Source organism: Centroberyx gerrardi, chromosome 8 (genome assembly GCF_048128805.1).
Source record: "Centroberyx gerrardi isolate f3 chromosome 8, fCenGer3.hap1.cur.20231027, whole genome shotgun sequence".
In the NCBI taxonomy this organism is placed as follows: Eukaryota; Metazoa; Chordata; class Actinopteri; order Beryciformes; family Berycidae; genus Centroberyx; species Centroberyx gerrardi.
Genome location: NC_136004.1, coordinates 13,883,601 through 13,898,382, shown reverse-complemented (window position 1 = coordinate 13,898,382; position 14,782 = coordinate 13,883,601). Strand labels below are relative to the sequence as shown.

At 47.0% G+C, this 14,782-nt stretch overlaps 1 protein-coding gene across 1 annotated transcript in view; it reads left to right on the top strand.

The window, feature by feature from the left end:
• slf1 (SMC5/6 complex localization factor 1) overlaps positions 1-10,812 on the top strand; it is a 33,679-nt gene extending 22,867 nt beyond the window's left edge. The window contains exon 18 of the mRNA XM_078285300.1: positions 9,967-10,812. Coding sequence (XP_078141426.1) covers positions 9,967-10,463 — 497 coding nt within the window. The 3' untranslated portion in view covers positions 10,464-10,812. The remainder of the gene's footprint in view (positions 1-9,966) is intronic.
• The last annotated feature ends 3,970 nt before the right edge of the window (positions 10,813-14,782 follow it).

The following is a 14,782-nucleotide window of genomic DNA, read 5'->3' as shown; positions in this document are numbered from 1 at the left end:
GAAGAGAAGGAGAGAGGGAGAGAGAGAGACTGTGCAGCAGACGTCTGGCCTGCCGTCTAGGCCATGTCTCTATGAGGGACTGAGCAGAACAGCAGGAATGAGACTACTCTCAATTTTAAACACCTGCAGGCCTGAACATTATACTTCTATTTCTTACTTGCTCTCTCCTGACTGTTTGCTATTTCCTCGCACCTTGATGGCGGGCTGTCTAAAGGCTACAGCAGGGAGTTAGTGAGGAGGTGGTCCTCCTGACTAGAGGCTATACCCTCTCCGTCTCTCTTAGGTCTCTCTTCGGCGGTCTCCGTCTGGTTGCCATGGACACCATCGACAGCCCTCGCGTTTTGTTTTAGCGGGTTGATAGTTCAGATTCCACCTCTCAAAACGGGCTGTTAAGCGGGGAAAGTTTGGGCTTTGAGTTGTACATCAGGTTTATTTACTGACACCGTCTTTGTGGTATTTCCACCAGCCACTGAGTTCTAACTATAAACTCAGGCAGGGACTTTTGTGCTTATGGCTGCATTTCCAAATACCCATACATCAGACTCCTTTTTTGGCTAGGGGAGACAATTGCACTGGGAAGCGCTGAAAACAGGCTAGTGGGCCAGTTGCATGTTGCATTTCCATTCCTCTGTATCTCTATTCTTTATATTCCTGTGTTGTATTTTTTATGAAAGCCTACTTTATTTCCTCTTGCCTAAACTATATTTTTCACGTAGGTATTCACCCTGTTGTCCTAGTTGTTTCCAACAGCCAGGCACAGACAGGCTGAGCTTGGCTGCCAAGGTTTTGGTAGGCCAGAGAGGGCAACACTGACACTGGCACACCAACAAAGCCTTTATATGGGAGTGATCTCACCCTTTATAAGCCTCCCTGCTTGGAGGCCTGTGCTCTGTGTGTGTGTGTGTGTGTGTTTGTGTTTTTTAGGGGTGAATTGTGGTAGGGGGAGGAATGGATGGCTCCCACCCCTACCCCTCTACCTCATTCCCTCCAGGCTTAGGGAGCTGGCAAGGAAATCATGCCATGGCTGAGGGCAAGGCTGACTCTGCTCTCCTCCCCTCCTCCTCCTATTGCCCAAGGCTGCCCCACATGACCCTGTGTGCGTGTGTGCGTGTGTGTGTGTGTGTGTGCGCCTTCCTGCCTGGCTTGTTTTTAGACACAATATGGAAGAGGCCTTGGCCATAGCCTTTGTTGTGTGTGTGTTTTTATGTTGTATATGTGTGTGCATGAATCTATTCCTGAATCTCATAAGTGGTAATAAGTGAGAACCTTTGCTTGTGCTTATGTATCTGAAAGTGTGTGTTTGTGTGTGTGTGTGTGTGTGTGTGTGTGTGTGTGTGTGTGTGCTCACGCTCCCTCAGCTGGTGGGAGGGGAATGTTTAAATTTTGCAGGGTGGCCGGGGCAGCCTGTACCCCTGATTGGAATGGAAAATGACCCGGAGCCTTTAGCTGTGCAGTTCAGGCCTGGCACACACACATGCACGCACACGCACACACACACACACACACACACAGGAGGCGTGTCAGTGAGCAAGGGGAGGGAAAAGAAAAGAGCCTTTAAGCTGTCACCACTTCGGCCCTGTGGCCCTAATCTCTGGTGGCATCCTCTCAATACAGGCCCACCATGTTAGTAAGCACAACTAGTCCACCTCAGCTTATAAACACACACACACACACACACACACACACACACACACACACACACACACACACTCATTAAGATGCAGCTAGAAGGGGACTGGAATGGCCGGTCTGAAGATTATGGAAGTAGAAAGAATTGCTCAAGTATATTTAAGAGGTTTTTGTCTTAAGAATCACAGAAAGGGTTAAAAGTGTGTTTTTTTTTGTTGTTTTTCTTTAATCTGTAGCCTAATTGTTGGCTTGCGTCTCGTCTCTTAAGTAGTCGGTTGCAAGCAGTTCAAATGAGGTAAAAGAGGTTGTTGTTATTTTTGTGCATCTCTCTTACCCCTTGTATGCACACACACACACACACACACACGCACATTAACGCACACACCAGCCCGTGTTTCCCTGCAGATCCCAGGGACTTTATGTGAATGAGTGTTTGTGGAGCAGAAAGATGTCATTTGCTTGGTGGCACAGGAAACACACGCTCCCCTCGGACCGTTGTAGTCAGTCATGGTTTGTCTCTGTCTGTTTGTCTATCTCTGTCATAGATACACACACATACACGCACACAGGTAGCGATTTAGACACACTTGGGCCTCTTCGCTGTCAACGCGGTAAAGAAAGTTCATTCTGTTCAGCACTTTATTTCCCAGCGGGTCCTGAACTGGCAACTGTGAGGAGTTGAGCGCGATGTTGCTAACTATTAGAGGTTAGGCTGTGTTTGGAGCCCTCGGCTTCACCGGGGTGTTGATGTTTCAACTGCACATTTCTCCAGGCTGTGTTTCAAGGACTTTCCCCTCGCTGGGAATTTTCTACCAAATTCTTCCTCTCACTCTGCTTCTCCTGTCTGTCTGTCTGTCTCTCTCTCTCTCTCTCTCTCTCTCTCTCCCCCTTACTCTTCTTTCTCCGTTTTGGGGTGGTTGCCAGGATTTAGTCTGCAGCTCTCTCCAAGAGTCTCCCCGGTCTTTCCTCACCATGCTCCGAGAGGAGGGTGAGACCCCTTTGCGGAAAAGCGTTAGAGTGTGTGTGTGTGTGTGTGTGTGTGTGTGTGTCTTTTACACAGAAGAGGGACAAGAGAAAATAAGAGGAAAATGAGGGAGATGATGATTTATTTGTGATTTGTTGCCGAAGGTTTCTTGCAGGCTGCTTGCTGTATGCCCAACACCACCTTTTCTTCCTAATGTACACACATGCACACACACACACACACACACACACACACACACACACACACACACACACAAGCCTAGCCCTCTGCTGTTTTTCTTTTTCTTTTTCTTTTACAACTGCTGCATTAAGTGAGTATGGAGACAACAGGGAACTGGCTTCTGTAAAAGGGAGGGGCAGAGGCCAAGGAACATCTCTCCATTTCACTATCCTCCATCGCCCACAAGGTTCAGTTGGAGTCTGTTTTTTAATGTAATTTATTATTTTTATTTTTTGTAAAAATTTTTGTAGACTGCATGATAATTTAGTGTGCCGAATTTCTGAGAAATGAAAACATGCCCTTTTCCATCCCAAAACAAAGCAGGGTTTCGAGGGTAGCTCGTCTCTTTCTTAGCTGCTGTGCTGATTTAGAGGAAAAACAGCTTTGTCACAGGCCAGAGATGATTTTCATTGTTGGCCATGTGGATCATTCTCTGTGTCTGCACTCCAGCCCTGACAGCCCGTCGACAGCATGAAGTCAAGACTGGGTGTTGTAAGTTAAGAATGGGTGTTGGGTGTTGTAAGGGCTGTTGTTTGAACTCTGCTGGAGTGGGTCAGACACTGAAAACCAAGTGTAAATGAAGACATTCAACAGCAGTGAAGTGTTTGCAAAGTGTACAAGGTTTAACAAGTCTGTCATTGAAAGATGGGTTAGAGTGCTGTTTTTTTAATAGTCACAGTTGTAAAGGCCACCTCTAGCTCACCTCTAAGTTGTGACATGTTCTAAGGAAAGCAAAGTATTTGGAGCAGTACAAGGACAGTGCACCCGATGAAAGCCAGACAGTTATTTAGTTTTCAACTAGAGACTGTAAAGCGAGTGTGAAGTTCCTAAAGTCTAACTTTCCCGTAACAATGTCAGATTTAGAGGCTTCATAGCATACAAAGAACCATTAGAATTCCTTGGAAGTTATCGTCCCTGTGATAGTTTCAAAGACACTGAATTTCAGCATCACGGTCATATTCTGTTCATTGTTCAGCGAATTCAGTTTTTTTTTTCTTTGCCTTTCTTTCTCTCTCTCTGTAGCTCTCTTGCCCTCTCTTGCTTGTAATAATGTACTGTATGTCTGTATGAGTCAGTGCTCATGTAGCTGTGTATACAGTATATATACCACCTTGTGCTTTGGTTTCTCTTTGCTATAGTGTGTTTTCTGGGCATGTTTCATTGTACTTCCATCAAAATAACCAAATAGTTGAATTTGAGTTAGAGGTGACTCTTTTCCTGCTTGTAGATGATGATTTGACGCATCACATGGTATTAGAGCTACCAGCTGATGCAAATGATGAACCTTTTCCAATTCAAGAGACCAGTTAAGAGTTAATTTCGGCCTCCACGCTCCTTGTTTGGGATGCAAATCGCCCGCTGCTGATCAGCATCCCATCAGTCAGCGTATCTGATGCCCTCTCTCACCAGTGGTGTTGTCGTGGCAGGGGGATTACGCAAAGCCAGCAGTCGGTGTCCGTGCCCTCACATCCCACCTTATCCCCCCCCCCCCCCCCCCCCCGCCTCCTCCAAAAAGGCTATGATCCGTCTGTAATCTACGCCTGCCCAGCCTGTGTTTGGGTGAGGAGCCCAGAAGCCCGTTAACCAGACACAACCTATTAAGCCGCATGCAGCTCGCCTATGACTGAGAGGCCAGAGGCTTTCACACACTAAGCTGAACCGAACAGAATTCAAAGCCGGCTTTAAATAGAAAATGGAACAGAACACTCAATAGCTCAAGCAATAGAATACTGCGCCTGTTGCCCTAATATTGTGTGATTGTATTTTTCTAATATGTAAAAAGAAAAGCCTATTTTATATTTCCTTGGTAGCAACTGCCGCATCTGCCGTAGCCTCCATGGGGCTTCCCGTCCGTGTTTCCCAAATACTCTGAATATCAAAACGGAAAGGAAGGGAAAAAGCAGAGTGTTCAGAGACTGTTGGTGGAGGAGAGAGAAGGCTTTTAGCATGTTCACATGTCTGGCTAGTCTTTTGTTTTCCAGCATCTGATGCCTCTCTGCTCGCTGCTTTGGTGCTTCGGCTGGTTGGCGGTGTTGTTTTTGCTGTGGTTTTTAGTCGCTAGCTAGCAGCTCCCTGTGGATGTGTGATGCCATGCCCCTGGCTGCAGTTCACACACTCGCTCTGCCTCTCTTTTTCAGGCAGTGAGGGGAAGAGCGAGCGAGAGGGAGAGGGAGAGAGAGAGAGAGAGGATGTTTACCATGCTGTGGAGCTGCCTGCTTCCCAGCTTGTCTGCCTCAGCTCCAGCTCCAGACCAGAAAAAGAGAGAGCAAGAGAGAGAGAGAGAGAGAGATAGAGACATAGGGGGAGGGGGCATGGCATCTTTCCCTCCCTCCCTCCTTCTCTTTTGCTCCGATTTTCCCCTCCTCCACTCTCGCTTTTATATTTCTTGTCTTCGCCTGCCCTCTAAAGGCCAAAGGGCTTTGCGCTCTGTCTATGTGTGTGTGTGTGTGTGTGTGTGTGTGTGTGTGAGAGAGAGAGAGAGTGTGTGTGTGTGTGTGTGTAGCAGTCAGACTGCATCTGACTGGTGCATGAGGCAGTGGCTTTTGCTCGGCATGTGAATTCCCTCCCTGCACCGTTGCTTCACAGCTCAAGTCTTAGTGGGACATTCTCGCATGCGCACACACACACACACACACACACACACACACACACACACAGGATGGCGTAATTACCCTGTGCTCTCATGTAATCCCCCAGGTGTTGTATTTATCTCCACAGCAGCATATCTGACACCCAGCGCCAATACCTGGACTCACTTCAGTTGCTCTCCCTGATACCGGAGCCAGCACCAGAACCATACTATTCCCCAGCCACTAGTCTCCATAATAGTGAATGTGTCTGTGTCTGTGTGTTTGTCTGTCTATATTCATCCGTGTCTGTGTCTGTGGCCAACATGCGCACACAGACAATTTGCTTAAACAGTACACAATGCTGTTTTTATGTCCTTCTGTGAGAAAATGTGTATTTTAGCACCCGTGTGTATGACCTGTACTGTATGTGCGTAGTGAAGTAATGCAGTGGATTGCGTGGTAGGACAGTGACTGAGTAAGTGTATATTGTATTTCATGGCCCATAATGGAAAAAAAAAATAAGAAGCCCCTGATTGTATTGCCCAGTAGGAGGGAGCTAGATGTGTAGACAGGCAGCGAAACGCAGAGAAAATAAGAGATAAGTAAAAGAGACAGGCAGAAAGGCTTGGTGGAAATAAAAGAGGGAGAGTCGGGCAGGTAAATATGCAGATGTGACAAATGGTAGACTTCCAGAGACGGGTACACAACGACACACGCAGTTAGCTTTCAGGCAAACAGATCCACAGTCAAACAGACAGGCGCGCAGTCAGTCGTGCGGGCTTCCAGGCAAGCCGATAGACAGATCCGGAGCCAGGCAGAGCCCAGAGCCCTGCTGCAGGGGGCCCTCTCCTCCCCACACCAGAGTCGTCCCCCTTGTCGGAGCCTGTCTGTCAGCCCGGCTGACACGGCGACGGCGGGGAGCGTGGCAGAACTCCACCTCTCGCTCTCTCGCCTTTTCTTTCTCCTCCTCGTTCTGTCTCTCTCTCTCTCTCTCTCTCGCTGATGACTCACATCTTGCGTGCGTGTGTGGGGTTGAGAAGGGTGAGCGAAGGAAAGCTAAGCAAGCGACAGTGGTAGGTCGGATCGGATTGAAAGCGCTGGAGCATATTGTAAAGTTATTTTATTTCACATGGGATTTCAGTTTGAGTTCAGCTTTGTCGACTTCCACAAGTGCACAGTGGAAGAAAACCTTTTCTTGGGGGTCCCTGCTTATTAATACAAGTGAGGAAAGAGTATCAGGTTTAATACAACAGTGCAACAAGACAATATAGTACAACAATGCAAAGGTAATTGGGAATCCAAGTATTGCAGTATTAACAGTTGTAGTATAAGTGTTGCGTTGTTTAAATCTCCCCCTTTTTGATAGATTCTTATACATTATTTTACAATAACCTATTATTAGAATTTGCTGCTGCAACGAGCCAATTCCCCCAGGGAGGGAACCATTTCAGTTTCATCTTAAGTGACTGACGCATTCGTGTATTGCAGGAGTGTGAGTGGCTGGTGCAAAGCGAGTCATATATTTAGTATATATGTGATTATATGCGTATATTGGAGTATTTTCGCTGTTTTCTCTTTAGTTGGCTGCACCTTTGCCAGCCTTTTGGATGTGCAAGTGCATGTGCTTTCACTCTGCTCTGCACCCAGCAAATAATAATCCTCTCTGCCATGTGCTACTGAAGGGCAGTTCAGGTGTCCCTGTACCGCGCCAGCTGAAGAAAAGCAGAAGCAATCATTTTTGACGAAAGGAGAAGTGTAGTCCATAAACCTTGTCCTCCCTTCTTCCTTTTTCTTCCGCCGGTTGAAAACACTCAGCAGAGTGCTCAGATTGGTCGTCCAGGCTTAAAGGCCCCATGCAGAACTCGGTCCAAGGCTGGTCCTCTCAATGGAAGCCGCAGAACGGCACACATTGTGAACAAAAACAGCCTTGGTCTTCAAAAAAAGCTTCCCCCCCCTTTTTTTTTTTCAAAAGCTCACCCAGGACTGAAATTTTCCAGCAAACATGATGTTGCCTGTGCTCATGTGTCTGTATGTGGTGTGATAGAGGTGGTTAAAAAAACAAAACAACAATATTGCGGTGGCCCCGAAAGCCTCCCCAGTGTGTCGGGCCATGGCTGGCTTCACACATTACAGACACTCTCAGCCACTCTCGGGCCTAATAGCAAGGACGCCTTGTTATGGAGTGCCTGGTGCTTATGAACTGCTGTGAACAAACTCACTCTTCTTTTGCACATGCTAAGTCTCTCTCTCTTTCCCTCTCTTCCTCTTTCTCTCTCTCTGTCTGTCTCTCTTTTTCTCTCCCACTCTCTCTGTCTGTCTCTTTCTCTCCCACTCTCTCTCTCTCTCTCCCTCTCCTGTGCCTTTCTCTAGTGGCCACTTTGATCAAATCTGTGCTCTTACGTCCTTGACTGCTGCCCCCGCCGCCTGACCCCTGCATTTGAAATTTCCCCGCTTATGTAAAAGTTTATGTAGATTAACGCCACAATTTATGCAGATTGAGTTTTTGCCACTCAAGCTTGAAGCACTAAAAGGTAGATGAGCGCTGACCTTCGCCGGTACCTGCTACGTGAGCTCTCGCCATTTATCTCATAACTACTACACACAGCGCTAGTTAGTTGGCGGACAGAGAGAATTCAGAATTTATGAGGTTCTATTTTCAAGTTTTGAAGGGATATGTATTATTGTACAATGACTTTTCTACCATTGGTTTTTGTCTTTTTTGCCAGAATTGCATTGGGAGGCTTAGTAAGTGTGGCTTATTTCATGCTGCCCAAAAAATTCACCAATTCAGCAATAGTTGCTGAAAGGTCGAATGCTGCCTCTGTTCATGGCAGCACAGACACACACACACACACAACTACACACGTGATTGTCCTTCCTTTTAAAACATCATGCTTCCTCCAGCCTCACAGTGTCTGTCAAATAGAAACAACTGCCAGCGGTGGTATCAAGCAGCCTTTCACCCGTCTGTGTGTCACGCCAAGCCTCCACTGAGCCGTAAACTCGCTCACAAGTGGCAGCGGCATCACCGGGGTTGAGCAGTCAAGTGCCATCAAGAGCAGTTTGCCATAGAAATGGGTCCATCTGAAAGCAAACAAAGGGCTCACACTCGACTCGACCCGCTCCAGATAGGCTAAGTGTGCATGGGCCCGCCTGACACTGGAAAATGGCTTTCAGTCTGAACAGAGACAGCAGAAGAGTAGAGGGAGAGGAGACAGTAAATGTCATTGTTATAACTCGCCTTGCTTTGTGTGTGTGTGTGTGGGGGGGGGGGAAATAACAGCGACTGTCATGTTGTTCAGTTCGAATGGGGAGTAGAAAGGCTAAAAGGGTAAACTCAAGGTTATTGGAGATGTGTGCTGAAAGTGTAGATATCTGATGTCACATGTGCTGTGCCATTTTAGCAGCCTTAACATTGTTGTGCCTCATCCTCCACTCAGTAAAATCAAATCATCTTCATTGAAATGGCAAGCCTATTTCAATAAGCCTAAACATATTTGTATAAGTGCCACAGTATTTGGACTAATGCACAACTTTGCTGTGTCTCTACAAAACATTTTCAAAAAACGTATAGACATATGTTAGCTGTATAAAGTGTGTAGTTTTAACAGCACAATGTCATCTCCTCTTTTTTTGAGAGTTTGTCATCTGGCGCTCTCCCCGGCAGGCCTGTGAGAGAGTGGAGATAGTGATGAGCTCCCTCACACAATTACATCAGAAAGCTAACGGGGAAGCAGAGCCTCCATCAGGTCACTAACCCTCTGTCCCTTTTACACAAACATGATGTGACCCGCCAGTCACACATTTAAAACAAGGTGTCAGCTGAAGTTAGTGCTGAAGTGAGCTAAAAGCCCTGGCTGGCACTGAAGCCCAGTGGGGAAACAGCTGTTCACTTTAACTCCCCACTTCACTGTGTGTGCGTGGGAGAGCGCAAATGTGTGTGTGTGTGTGTGTGTGTGTGTGTGTGTGTGTGTGTGTGTGTGTGTGTGTGTGTGTGTGTATGTCTGTGTACTATTTATATTTGTTGCCGTGTCCTGCCACTGACCCGTGCAGTGTCTCTTCCGCCTTATTTGATAATGATGCTGCCTGGCTTGGCTGCATGTCAGCGTGGTGTGTGTCATGATATTATCATGATGTTTCAGCTGGCTGTGTGCATTAGACTCATTAACCTCCTAATCTCAGGCCAATCTGCCAATTTAAAATCTAATATTTGAAATCTGATTGATACCTATTACTGTGCTGTAGCTCGCAAAAAAATACAGGCGCATGTTACCAATTATGAAAATTTAAAGTTACATTTAATGTCCATCGCCTGAGGTTCTCTGCCCCAATTTCTTAACAAGTGCTTTCAGATGATGTCATTTGCAACAAGTGTGCAGCATCCCTCTCAAGCATTAGGTTAAATTAAATCTGGGAGGCAAAATGGCGCGACTGAAGGTAGTGAAGATAGATGAAATACTGATAGGTCAAAGGGCATTTATGTGTGTGTATTCAGGTTTTCTGTATGTAATACATACATGTAAGGTCATGCAATCTAATCCTGTGTATCTCTGCCCCCGCCAGGCTCGGTTCTCCTCCAGCAGACCGACGGAAACGGGCGGACTGCGCTGGATCTGGTCTCCGTGGCAACCCGGAGGGAGGAGCTCGTCCGCAGCGCGCAGGTGGGCGACTCGACCCTGGACGACCAAGTGTCGGAGGTGAGGGACCTGCCGCTCCTGGAGGCCGGGTCCTCCCTGCTCGCCCACCTCATCTTCTCCTACCGCCAGGAGAGGGGCCTGCTCGGCCGCACGCAGCCCGACGACAAGGCCCGCAGCCTGGGCTACAAGCTGGCCAGGGCCCTGGAGAGCCACTCCCTCCAGAGGGTGACCTCCGGCTGGGCGGACCAGCGGGCGGTGAGGCTGGCGGAGGATGCCGAGGCGCTGCTGGGGCTGGGGAGAGGGAGCGACCTGGGGCGGGTGTCTCGGGCGGTGAGGGAGTGCGAGGGAGAGAACACGCGCTTCCTGATGGACATACTGGAGGATCTGAAGTCTCGGGGAACGGCGCTAGTTGCCGATCTCTGACTCGGGGTGAACGGACAACACGCTGAGAACGACTTCACTGAAATATGCACACAAACAACACACACACCTTCTGGCCTTCTGTCAGCAAGAGTGTGATGCATCAGTGAACTCTAATGCTCTCTTCTTCTGTTTTCCCATTTGGGCAAACAGGTAAACATTTTTGTAGATGGTTGTTTTTTTTTATACCAGTTTCACAGGTTATACTGAATGTGGTGCCTTGTTTTGTTTCAAAATATGTTATGCTTTGCAAATATTTCTGAAACCAAAAAATGTTCTATTTATATTGAATCTTTTGTGTTGAGTTGCTTGTTACTTTACTTTAACTCTGTTCCTGTTACTACCTCAAGTTTTATTTTTCTACAGCTACTTTCCTTCTGTCTAGTGATTAGATGTATTTTCTCATGTTTTCAATAAGTATATTATTTATAACGAATATGAGTGAAAATACATCGTCAAACTGACACTTTCATGCTACTATGACGGAAAATTTGGAATAAATAAGATAGAATTGCATCAGCAGATCAGTCTAATATTTACTTCACCATGGGGGAGGGGGGGTATTCAAATGAACTTTTAGGGGCTCATGACAGATGGAGTGCCTTCATGTGGGGACTACATCGAAAGAAAGTAAAAACCACTCTTCACAAAAAGTCATCCTGGTTTGGGACGCTGGAGGCCGGGTCTGCACCCAGGGGGCAGAGCCCAGCCGCACAGACAGCAGTGAGGAATGAGCCACTTCCTGAGGGGGGACATGAATGGAGAGAGGGGCTGGGGGAGGCCGGGTGGGAGACGGAGGTGAGGAGAGGGGGATTTGAACCTGAAATGTGAGCGTGCTTGGTGTCTGCTTGAGGCGGGGAGATGAATGGCCTCATATTCCCTCGGCCCGGTCCGGTGTTGGCTTGAATAAATGGGCTCGTCCCTAAGGAAAATGCCACTTCATTTCTGCAATAATTCTTTGACAAAAATGAGACACTCTGAAGATGATAAAAAATATTTAATCTCGTTTGTTTTTTCTTTCTTTTTTTTTTTTCAAAATAAGCGACATACATCAGGTGCATTCTATTTGTCGAACCAGAAATTTACATGATATTTTCTTATCGCTTTCCCCCCCTTCCTGACCCACCCGCGTCTCAGCCCCCTATCCCCGTTCCCTGAAATGTCATTGGTCAGAATTGGGCACATGAAGATGATGTCACAGGCAGGCAACATTGCAGGCGAAAAAAAAAAAGATCTCAGAGAGAAAATGAGGCAGGCATACACCTACTTTACAATATCATCAACACCAGACCATCGACAGGCATACTGTATAAAATACAACCATAAATTAACAAGTGGTTAGCTATGTACAGTATCATTCAAAAAATAAATAGTCTAGTTTTAACCTGGTGCAAATAAAAGTGCTTTTTTTCCTTTACAGCTGTCAGTCTGATACATTCCTTTTTTAGAATCTATATTTGCTCTACATCATACAAAATAAAAACACTTTGGTTTGCTTGCGAACACAGCTAAAACCAAATAAAAAAGAAAGGGTATTTGGATGCAATACCACACGATACTCACCACAAGTTACTGTAAAATGATACCACATACAGTAGTAGACACATACATATTCAGGTATTCCAGCAGTCCCTTCAGGCATTATAAAAAGCCATCCTTCAAGAGCCAGAGAGTGTGTTTGTTGAGGAGGCTATAATCAGTCTGCGACGCTGCTCTTGGGGGACAGCCTGTTATTGTCTTTCAAGTGGATTCTTCAAAACAACAAAACCAAATCAATGGCCCTCCGGAGTGACGGATCTGAGCCTGTTGATATTTAAGCATGGAGACGGATGGATAGAGAGGGGGGGAAAGAGGGAGAGAGAGCGGGAGCGGGGTGGAGGCGATGGCAACGAGACGGGGTGAGAGAACGACAGGATGGCAGAGGAGAGCAAGAGTCAAGGTGGGGGTTAGAGTGATAAAGACAGACAGAGAGACAGACAGACAGACAAAGGGGAACGGGAACAAGAGAAAGGCGGAGAGGGAGAGAGAGAGAGAGAGAGAGATGGAGGCAGGGATCAGTCGGATGAGAGGAGACCTCCTCGAATGTAGCCTGCGCTGTGATCTTTCAACAGATGCTCAGAGAGAGGCCCGGGAGACTCTCCCTTCAGACAGGGTCGCAACCCCGCTCACTGACGAATGAGGGAACCGCAGAGAGAGCAAACGCAGAGAAGGATGATGGGAAGAGGGATCTGAAATAGCACAACGCACGCACGCACGCACACACACACATAAGCCTCGATCCCTGACATCTCAGGCCTAAGTCCCCTCAGAGCCTTGTCTTGTCACACGGCGGCTGGCTGCTCATCTAGCTGACGGCATTCTCCACCACCAAACTCCACACCAAACACAGCAGCTGGCACTTTTGCCGCGCACGTACACACACACACACACACACACACACGCGCGCGCGCACAAAGAGGCTTTTACTGTACGTACGCATGCTGACACACACAGACACACATCAGTCTACAGCTAGAGGGGAGAGACAATTCTAACACACACCAACACTGAGAAAAGCAACATGTCTTTGATTGCATAAACATGTGTATACACATACGCTCTTACACACAGTTCACATACACAAGCCCCTGTCTCTGGAAAGAGAGATCAAAGTTGAGCTGTGGGCACAGGAGGTGGGGCAGATGGAGAGGGCGGCCAGCCTGGGGCACAGCATCACAGAGAGCGTGTGTGTGTGTTTGTGTGTGTGTGTGTGTGTGTGTGTGTGTGCCTGAGAGCGAGAGAGTGTGCATGCACAAGTGGATGTTATGTTTTCCTCTGTGAGCAACTAGGTATGTGTGTGCGGGATCTCCTAGAGAGCATGTGCATTCACATGAGAGTATGCCTTCTTTTATGTGCGTGTGTGCATGCGTGTGTGCGTGTGTGTGTGTGTGTGTGTGTGTGTGTGTGTGTGTACGCTTGTGTGCATGGATGCTTGCGCGTGTGCCCACCGAGGCAAACACATGGGGAGATGAGAGGAGAGGAGACCAGCCTTTCAAACAAGATTAGGGCTGTGCCTGCCTAAAGGCCTGCCTGCCTGGCGACACTCTCTGCATAGACCGGGTGACATCTATATTAGCGCCGCAGCAGCAAGCCCAGTCTGCTGCCCCCCTGTTGACAGAGAGGGAGAGGAGGTGGGTGTCTGTCTGTCTGACTGTCTGACTGACTGTCTGACTGACTGGGGATTTTGACATGTGTTTAAGGGCTAAAACAATGCTACAGTACAATTATCTGGGCAGTAAGTAGTGATGCGGGTTCAGTGGCACAACGCCAGCTGTCTCATGCTCGTACAATGTCGTCCTTTTTTTCCCTCTGGTTATTATCTGATGATGATTATGTAATCCCAATCTATTTTTGGGAAGCATAAAGAGACTCTGGAAGATACTGTGATCTAAACTGACACCATTGTCCAAAGTTTGATTTTTTGGATTCAAATGCACTTCGAACTGATTACCAAACAATACTAGAAAAGCAAATCTGGCCATTGCGCTAAAAGCACGGATACCACCAAAGGCTTTTTAATCATTCGGTCCGGTTTTGTGTTTAGTAGCAGGACATATCTGGAGGCTAACGAGCTAATTGCTAATCAACTTGGCTGGCCGAGTCGGAGTGGAAACGATCCAAACGGCTGCCAGTGAACATAACATCATTACCACATCCAAGAGGGAGGGGGGGGTAGATATTCAGTATAAAAACAATTTGAAAATATAAACATATTGCCAAAACCATTGAATGATTAGAATAGTAGAAAAAAAAAGCTTGTATTCTATTGCAGCACGATATTGCAGAATGTTAGTATAAGGCTCGTATTTCGACAAACATGGATGCACTCGATATGTCATTTTGGAACGGTCAGTAGAAATGCTAAAACTCGTTGTTTTACTCTTTGTGTGACACTTGTGGCAAGCAAACGGACAGGAGAGTCCTGCGAGCTGTCAGAGTGATGGAGAGGAGAAACGAGGAGAGTCGCTCACATGGCTGAGAAAAAGGTCAAGCCTTCCATCCATCCTTCCCGCTCGCCATGAAAATCAATCAAAAGCATAACGACGATAAGAATAATTCAAGATATTTCTCATACTCTTCTCCCTTTTTTTTTTTGTACAAAATTACACTTCAGGAATCTGAACTGTACATCATGTATAATTGAAGACAGAAAAGGATTTAGAGAGAGAGAGAGAGAGAGAGAGAGAGAGAGAGAAGAGAGAAAAAAAACAGACAAATAAAAAAAATTAAAAAAAGAGGAGGGAGAGCTGTGCTGGTCCAGGCCCGTCTTCCTCTGCTCCTCG